Source organism: Hibiscus syriacus, unplaced genomic scaffold (genome assembly GCF_006381635.1).
Source record: "Hibiscus syriacus cultivar Baekdansim isolate YM2019G1 unplaced genomic scaffold, ASM638163v2 tig00111096_pilon, whole genome shotgun sequence".
NCBI lineage: Eukaryota > Viridiplantae > Streptophyta > Magnoliopsida > Malvales > Malvaceae > Hibiscus > Hibiscus syriacus.
Genome location: NW_024062981.1, coordinates 674,068 through 683,753, shown reverse-complemented (window position 1 = coordinate 683,753; position 9,686 = coordinate 674,068). Strand labels below are relative to the sequence as shown.

The following is a 9,686-nucleotide window of genomic DNA, read 5'->3' as shown; positions in this document are numbered from 1 at the left end:
TTCAATAGCTTTTACCTTTTCATGTTACCTCCTCCCTCATATATTATTGAGTTAGACATCATAATGCCTAAAATCCAAACTCTGCTACCCCTCCCATTAGTTGCTCTGACTTGATTAATGGTTTGGCTTTGCTTGATCAAGCAGTCCGATACAGTCCAGGCTTCACTAGGAAAATAAATGAATTTACTGGACTTGGAACTCAGAACAAGGGCCAAAATAACAATTATGTAACCAGTGCTCAGAAAACATAATTAAAAATAATGCGTTCATATCATCATAAGCCTATTTGATAACTCTAGCAAGTAACAACATCAATCGTCTTTAAGTAACATGCTCAACATCAACATGATCTGCATGACTCAAGTCCATGATTGCATCCTATTTTTACTTTCTCTCGTTCTAAAGGCAACAAATGGGAAAAGAAAGATTACCTGCTCACTTATCAGCACTAGATCATAGCATCTGATGTTGGGAATCTCAGGATTCACGTTTAAGCCATCCAGACCCAGGCTAATAATCATACACAACAGTAAAATGCCATATCTTAATATTTGAAAAATCACCCCTAGAACAAGAGTTTGGAAGCAAGGGCACAGGTTTAACGGCCTCGACCACGTCCCCTTCCACGCCCGCGACCCCGACCCCGTCCCAAAGGCTTCCCTGAATTTAACAATGCATTAAAAAAAAACAAAGCTTATACAAGTAGGAAACTTTCGAAGAGGGAAAATGGAGCCAGAGAGAAATGGCAGTACCAGCTGTTGGTTTCTTGGGTTTCACCCTAGGTGTCTCTTCAACCAGCAAGGTCTCAAGATTTAAGCTGTCAGGCAGAATATAGTAGCGGATATTGTTACCCCTCACACTAAGGTGATCCAAACTCACTGGATTTTTCCCCTTCAGTGTAAGTTTCACTGTTTTCAGATGAGTATTCATACTGACATCCACACCTACAACAAACACATCAAATCGAACGGTCAGAAAATTTGCATGCTAAAATGTTATGTTCAATAAGGAATTCCCTATGGTATAACCATTTAAAAAACCCAATACTTGGTAAAAGCAGATTTTGTCCAAATTAGAAACATAATCACCGGTTTCATATGAACTCCCACCATTCAAAATGCTCCAGAATAGAATCGAACAACTAAAAGAAAATAAACATGTCACAAAAAGTCATCCTATATACTATGAAAAGAAAATTTGCAGTAGATATAGGTTCATCACATAAACAAAAGTCTGTAAATGAGACAAATCCATCTAATACAAGTAACCAACTAATAACAAGATACCATACGTGCAAAGCGATTCAAAAGTCAAATAATTTATCAAATATAAGCTTCCTCAGAAAAAATGAGGCATAGTAACAAGCATAGCAAGTCCAAAACCAGTTCATCTTCAAAGGTGATAACAAGTGATATCGTGCACAAACACCTAAATCTATCCCCGATTTTAAGGTTAGTAATTTTACCAAAAGGAAAGCTACAGAATTCACAATTGAGAAGGGAATTATAATTACACTTAGCATTACTGACTTCAAGAAAAAATGAAGGGAAAAAAACTGAGAAAACAGAAAACCCTTAACTCCAGTCAACTGAGAAAAGATTTAGCAAATAACCTTCACCTTCTACAACTTGGCTAAAACGGAGAGTTAAGAGTTTAGCTAAACCCTAATGCAAGGGTTAGAAAAGGGGAAGGTAACGAAAGGAACCTGTGATGGTTCCGTGAACAACGGTTCCATTCTTGAGCTCAATCGACACCGTTTCATTGTTCAACTTCATCAAAAACCTGCTCCATCGTTTATTTCAAATCAGCTCCATTATATTGAGAATCAAAAAAAGAAAAGAAGATCTCCACATCAATTCGCACAAAGAAAGAGAATACAAAAGAAAAAGTATAATAAATCGCGATAATCAACAAACTGACCTAACGAGCTTCATGTTGAGGAAAATTAGGGCTTCAAGCAAAGGCGAGAGAGGCTATGGAACCGTGTGAATAAGCGGGGGGTTTAATGCCAGGTAGGGCACGGGGAGGAGTGGGCCGGTTTTTCGGCCGCCCGATCCCGATCCAAAAATCTTCAGCTTATATTCGGTCCCGTGCAGTCCAGATAATTTTTAGTTTTTTCCTCTCCCTGAATTCGCTCCAATTTTTAAATTAAAAGCTACCTTTTGAACCGACTCAATATGAATATATTAATATTTTAAAAATAATTAAAATAATATATTTTATAATAATTTATTATATTTTTAATAATTAAATAATATATTTTAATATTATAAAAATAAAATATTTAAAATTTATATATAATTGGGCTGGATCGATATTTTTAACTTAAACCTAATCTCATCCTAATCTAACTATTATAAAACCTACCCCCGCTTAAACCCTAAATTTTCAAAAATAAAATCTTAAAGAGTCAAATCAAGTTGAAACATGTCAGATTCGATTATTTTGACGTGGGAGGGAAATTCAAGGTTTGGAATAGTGCCACAAGCCCACAAGGCCTTTATACGACGCCGTAGCTGAAATCGTTGCTGCATTCTTGGGCCAAACTTTTATTAGGTATCCGCCCAAAACTCTTCCACCGGCTTAAATTTTAGGTCCAATTCTTATAGCGGTCCCTTTATTATGCTTAAATTTGTGATCTAGTATCTATATTTAGCTTCTTATGATTTAATCCTTTACTTGTACATTGTCCTTAGACAGTCCAAACAGATTCTCTTTATATAAATTCTAAGTTTAAGGGTTACTTTTTTTTTCTCCATTTAATAGACCCAATTTATCATTTTTGTTTATATGATTTTTTTACATCAATTTAGTTCTCGAAGTTATTTAAGGGTAACATTCTAACCCTTGAAGTCTATTTTGACTAACAAAACCGTTAAACTTCAACTTTTGTTGACACTAACAATTTCTGTGTCAGCCAATACTACTGATGTGACTTGACGACGACGTGAAATTTATTAAAAAAAATTAATAATAAAATGTTTAAAATATTTACTAAATATAACGGTTAGAAAAAAAATCCCTAAATTTTGACTTAATCTCTTAATCTCACTGAAATAAATAATAAAAATTTAAGAATTTTTTTAACTATATATTTAGTAAATATTTTAACATAATCTCTTAATCTACAGATACATAAGACTTTTGTTAGTCAAAATGATCAATAGACTTTAAGAACTAGGATGATGCCCTAAACAACTTGAAGGGTTAAATTGATTAAAAAATTATAGAGGTAAAAATGATAAATTACATTTACCATATGGATAAAATAGCTCTTAAATATAAATTATAAATCTAATTTTAATCTAGAGGAAGAAGTAACCCGCGAAATACGTTTTGTCGACCGTCTAAAATAAAATTAGATCTAATTAATTTCAATCGTTAGATCTAATTAATTTACAGCGAATACTAATGAGAAAATTAACCTTCAAATATTAGCAATATCAATATGTGTTTATGTTTGTGATAATACAGCTATATTTGTTATCTGTTTTAGTTTTAGGTTTTAATCTTTTAAAATTTATTAATTAGCGATTTCGATTTATAAATTAATTGATTTAAATTTATTTTACGAGTAATATTTGAACTTAGTACGATATTGAAATAAAATTTATAACTCCAAATTTACAGGAAAAATGCATATATCCAACCATATGTCATTTCCATATTATATGATAAAACAATAATTTGATAGCAACGTATATATTTTGTTCAGCATCAAACGATTCGAACCGGTAGCTAAAAAGCTACTGAAAAAAGATGAGTTCCGGCCGCCGTCGACCTTCGCATGAGTAGGTGACGCTGCATTTGTCGTCGACGACGATGGTGTACTTATGATTAGGCCTCCAAAGGAAAGGAGGCAAATGAATCAGAATCTAACACACACTAAAAGAATCTATCTGCTTCAGACATTCACAACAGTAACGTTGTTCAGGTGTCTCTTGAATCCCATGCCTCCGCCTGTGCCGGCTCCTCCGGTGCTTGGGGCCAGTGCGATCTATGCTCGTGTCCGTCTACCGGCGGAGGCATAGGGAGTATAGGCACCGTGTCACACGCGAAGTTCACCAGCGCGATCTGAGACCTGCAAAGTGGATGTCCGAAGGTTAATTGCTCTGGGATTACGGTCATGTTATTCGACAGTGCAACGAAGAACATGGAGAAGATGGATAGTACATGAATCCCAAGCTTGGCTGCCATTGTTGAGCTTTATCTTCAATATCTCATCTTCAACCTAAAAGAGAGGGGACTTGATATAACACCATTGGTGTCCGTTTCAATTTATACTCCATAAACTTCTTGTATAAAGAATATAAAAGAACTGGGGATGATCAAGAGAATGAGATGATGGTTTGTTGATGTTATGGAAGAGTTCAGGTTTTCATTATCTATCTTTATTCATTGATTTATATATGCTGCATTCCTTTAGTGTGAAGATTTTGTTAGGTCCCAAATTGTGTTAATAATATGAAACTTACCAGTCTGCAACTTTGCAAAACTATGACTCTGCAATAAACTTCATCCACCATACATACATACATGCACTAAGAACAATCCCCACCTCTTTTTTGAGGTGTGATTTGTGTTTGCAAACTATACACAATCATCCAAAACTCCAAGTGTATTGAGAAATGGTGATTTTCCCTAAACCCCAAAGGCTAAAAACCATTCATTCATGCCAACAGAGGAGCAACATGGTGCATCTCCATATGATATAAAGCCTAGCCCTCTGCTCTCTAATTTGCTTCGAACCCCTATGCCAGGAGCGACCCTTCAAATTCCTCGTCGAAAACGAGCGTTCTGTCGTATATACCAACAACAACAGAAACTAATCAAGAGAAAAAAACAAAGCACCTGAAGAGTTCCTTGTTTGGTAATAATAAGTGCAAGTAGTTTCAAGTTTTTTATAGGAAGAGCAGTTGGAGATTATGTGGTAGGTGACAATGGCCCCACCTGGTTGTGTCATTGGCGTCGGCAGGCACCCTCAGTGAAGAAGGCAAAAGGCAAAGCGGTTGTGGTGTATTAGTTTGTATTGTCTGCTTGCCAAACTAGTATTGAAAACGACTTGTCAATGACATCAGCTTATCGTCTCAAGGAAGAACGGGGGTCATTCATCTCTGCCTCCCGTGCATTATCCAGTCACTTGTGCTCCTGTTAGCTTTACCCCAATCATCTGTGCTCCTGTGTTCAATGTTTCTGTGTGTGTTTTGGGTTATTTTGTGGTTTTTGTTCTTTTTCATTGGAGATTTTCCTTCCGAAGAATTTGAAGATTTTGGACCCTAATATGCTTGAAATTTGGTGAAAGGGTACGCGAAGTCATGCAATTTTTATAATAATAAACGTGGTCTTCGTACTATTTTTTTTCAACGGGGGCCTTTCAACTCGTAAAAAACTTAATGTGATCAAAGACTATATTGACCAACGGCTCCGTTAATTTATGTTAATGTGGATGCTTTCTCAAATATGTTACGAAGGGAGTACTCTTTGCGGCTATTAGTAAAGGTAGAAATAATCAATTTCCGGTTACATGAACAATTGCTGAAGGGAAAGGAAAAGAATCATGGCTTTTACAAAAAATTCTGATTAATTTGGAACATTCTAATGGCGAATGACTTACACTAATATTGATCAACGACAAAAAATATTAATTAAATTACCACATTGATTTTTTTAAAATGAAGAGTCGTATTAAAAAAATTGTAAAATAGCCATTAGGTGTTTTTTTTCCACGTATCCTTTTACCTTGAGATTTTAATTTTGGATGTTTGTGTTTAGTTTATAGTATCGAGATTTTATCCCTCCTGTTTTACATAGAGTCATGGTGGATTTATAAAGTGAGGAATGATTTTTTTATTGATACAAGCGTCATTAAGTGTGAAATGTGAATATTTGAACTACTAAGATAGTATATTATTGTCCAATAAATGTCCTATATGTATTAGGACGTGAGTTCAAACTCCACTCAACACAAACTCTTTAGTTTCATTTTGTAGGATCGATTCTTCAAGCACACGTGTTATGCTCTGATTTTGTGAACCTTCTATAATCTTAGTAGAATTCGATAGATAAAACTCAATTTAAAATAGGATAAAGTATACAAATGGTCCCTAATTATAGGATATTACTTTATTAAGTCCATCGATTATTAAAAGTTACAAAATTGTCACTCGACTATTCATTATATTCCAAACTCATCATTTTCCATTAAAAAATTAGCAGTTGTTTAAATTAAACGTTAACATGATGACTGAGATATAATAGTCGTTTAAAATTTCGAGATCATATTTTATCATATCACAATCAACATGTTAACGTTAAGCTCATAATATCATCCATTTTTTCACGGAAAATGAAGAGTTTGGAACATAATGAATAGCCGATCGGATGACCATTTTGTAACTTTTTATAGTCGAGGGGCTCAACAAAGTAGCGCTCTATAGTATGAGGACTATTTTATAACTTTTAAGAATCGAGGGATCATCTGTATACTTTACCCTTTAAAATAATATCAAATAGTTCAATTGACTAATGAGATAAACGAGAGTTCATACATTTTTTTAATAAATCCAAAGATATCTCAATATTTTTAATTAAATTATATATATGCGTAAATAGTATGAGATAATTGTAAGATAAAATACGTTTAGTTTTTTTATTCATTAAACCCTGTCGCCGCCATCTTTCGGGTGTGTCTGGAATTGGGCTTTGACTTGAAAAGAATAGGTTAAAGTCGCCACCGATCATTTAAAAAAATATGTAGACTGATTAGACACCATCTTACCTGATCTGTGTTTTACCAGAAATATGTCAGGTTCGGGAGTCGGTTACAGTCAAGGAAGGATTAACACCCTTGAACTGCCATTTCAGTACCAATTAATTCGTCGGCTGTCTTAATTGCGAAAATTAAAATTTAAAAACCCGATTCCGATTACTTACCTTCGATTGATTAAAATTACTACTGAAAAAGTCAAAAATATGTTAGATGGTAAAATAAAAGAAATATCAAATAAAAATTACTTAATAAAAATAAAAATAAAAATAAATAACTAAATCAAAGAAAGAGAAAAAAAAGTGCTAAAAATGTTAAAAGAAAAAAATGTAACAAAATAAAAAAATGTTAAATTTTAGAAGGAAAAAATAAAATAATAAAAAATAAAATAAAAGAGAAAAAATAAAAAAAATGGAAATGAAATAAAAAAGTTAAAAAAAAAATAATAAAATAAATTAAATAATAATTAAACCTAAACATTCATACCAAATCAGTGACCAAAACAGAATATACACAAATATGAGGGACAAATTCGAATATTGACGTAATAACATAGTAAGTAATAACATGACTAAATTGCAAATATTTAAACATTAGTGCTTGAAATAAAAGAAAGCAAAGCTTCATTAACTGGCTAAAATGTAATATTACAACATAAGGGGACCTAAACTGCAATTAACCTATAATCAAAAACACGTAGAAGACCCCTGGAGAAAACGACGTCATTTTCATTCGAGTATTTAAACCCAAAATAAGGCATTTTTTCTCATTTCCTCTCATTTTCACCATTCTCCAAAAAATAAAGAGAGAGAGAGAGAGAGAATTGAGAATTCTCTCAACCTTCATCACCGGAGGAAGACCGACCCCCAGGCCGACCGCTCGTCTCAACGTCCCAAACCCAAAATCGAAGCCCAAACATCCAAAAAATCACTTCTCCGCCGTAGATCTAATTAAAAAGTTGCGACCTTTACCGTTTTTGATGAAACCTTTCGATTCTCCGGTGACTTTTCCTCTCTCGAGAAAAAATCGAAGGTTTTCTTTTGGTTTACGGGTTGCTTTCTTTATTGTGATTCTTGGTTTCTTTGTCGTGGATATGGTTTTGTGTTTTCGTGGTATTTAGTTGTTCGGTTGATTTGTATTCAGTTTTTCTTTGTTCGTTCTCCGATTTGTGTTGTGGGTTTGATTGTTGGTTTGTTGTTGTGTGTTGCTTTGTGATGGTTCTCGGTTGTTCGATTATGCCGTTTATTGGTCGATGTTGATAGGTTTGATGATGTCCCTTGTTGCTTGGCCTCACTGGAGTTTTTATAGCCCCGATTTTGGTCGTTTTGAGCCCTGAAATAAGAGGATTCGTGGTTGTTATGAGACCGGTCATTCCGGGATGGGTCAGTCTCGTGATATCAGCCGAACGTTTCGTGTTTGGCTCTGTTGACTGTTGGGGCACGTGGCCGCCACACGCATTGCTTGTGCGGTGCCTGACTAAGTGTCAAAAACCCTAGACTATTGATGGGCTTCACACCGGGTCTGCTTGCAGGTCAGGCTTGCAGGCTTGGTTTGGCTTTGACCTGAACCTTGACTTTGACCTGAACCTTGACTTTGGACATGGAAAAAATATTAAAAATAAAATAAAATGAATAAAAAAAAAAAATAATAATAATAATAAAATATTTTAAAACTATACATTACATATATTTTTAAAAAAGTTTTCAAAACTATATATTATATAGTTTTTCAAAACGTTTTTTTTAAATTAAATGCTATATATATTTTTAAAATGTTTTTAAAAAACAATATAATATATAATTCAAAATGATTTCTAAACTATATATTATATAAGTTTTTGACATGATTTCAAAACTATATATTATATATATTTTCAAAATGTTTTAAAAAACTATATAATATATACATTTTCAAAAATCGTTTTCTAAAATAAATATTTTCAAAAATTATACTATATATATATAAATACATAAATAATATAAAAAAATAAAATAAAAACAAATCCAAACGAAAATGAGTGTCTACAACTGCCCCTCTTTGTCTTATTTTCCTTTTTTCGTGTAACAAAAAATAGGACAAAGATAAAAAGATACAAATTTTCGTTCGATATGAAGGAGTCCCTGAGTCTAATATCCTCCTTTATGGCTCCTTTGTGGAGTTGAAATTGACTATGATATTGCAATTAGAAATAACCCCCTGTTAAATTGAGTTGCAGATGACTACTCTGTCGCGAAGTCGAGTCCATCTTGAAATGATATGAAATTGAAGCCGTAGTTTGAAATTTGAATCGGAATGTGGCTTCTCGTTGCCAATTGTAGTCAACTTCGGCCTTCTTCTCGGTTTAAAAAACTTGGTTTAAAAATTTGACTGGAAAATGGTTTCTTGACTCCACCATGTGGTTGACAGGCCCTCGAGTTGAACGAAATCGAACTCAAAAAGTTTTCTTTAAATATAGCTTTTCTCGACTTAAGCTATGTTGTCGGAAGATGATTTTTTTTCGCTAAAGCACAGCTAACCCAGGTGTTCTTCTTGACTTAAAGACCTCGATTTAAACTTTAATCGAAATGTAGTTGATACATCATCGAGCTGAATGGAATCGAACTTGAATATTTTATTTGACATATAACCCTTCTTGCCTTGAGTTATATTGTACTGAACTTGAGAGATTGCCCCAGATCTTCTTCTTGACTTAAAGACCTCGGCTTCAACCAGAAAATAGTTTCTCGACTTAAGTTATGCTGTAAATTTAACATGCCATTGAGCTGAATGGAACCGAACTCGAAGGTATTTGTTGACAGATAACCCTTCTCGCCTTGAGTTATGCTGTAAATTTGATATGCCCTTGAGCTGAATATAATCAAACTCGAAGGTCTTGGTTGACAGATAGCCCTTCTCTTCATGAGCTATGCTGTAAATTTGA

The 9,686-nt window shown here is 33.8% G+C and overlaps 1 protein-coding gene across 1 annotated transcript; it reads right to left on the bottom strand.

Annotated features, from left to right (window-relative positions):
- Window positions 1-201: 201 nt before the first annotated feature.
- LOC120152961 (small nuclear ribonucleoprotein SmD1a-like) lies at window positions 202-2,036 on the bottom strand. Its single transcript, XM_039165018.1, has 4 exons — window positions 1,921-2,036; window positions 1,706-1,782; window positions 753-944; window positions 202-660 (listed from the first exon to the last, which is right to left on the bottom strand). The coding sequence occupies exons 1-4, from the start codon at window positions 1,932-1,934 to the stop codon at window positions 599-601; spliced, it is 345 nt and encodes a 114-aa protein (XP_039020949.1). The 5' UTR covers window positions 1,935-2,036; the 3' UTR covers window positions 202-598.
- Window positions 2,037-9,686: the final 7,650 nt, after the last annotated feature.

Coding starts and splice junctions, on each gene's coding strand:
- LOC120152961 (XM_039165018.1), bottom strand. Junction 945..1,705: donor TGTTCACGGAACCATCACAG/GTTCCTTTCGTT, acceptor TGTTTGTTGTAG/GTGTGGATGTCAGTATGAAT. Junction 661..752: donor ACCCAAGAAACCAACAGCTG/GTACTGCCATTT, acceptor TGTTAAATTCAG/GGAAGCCTTTGGGACGGGGT.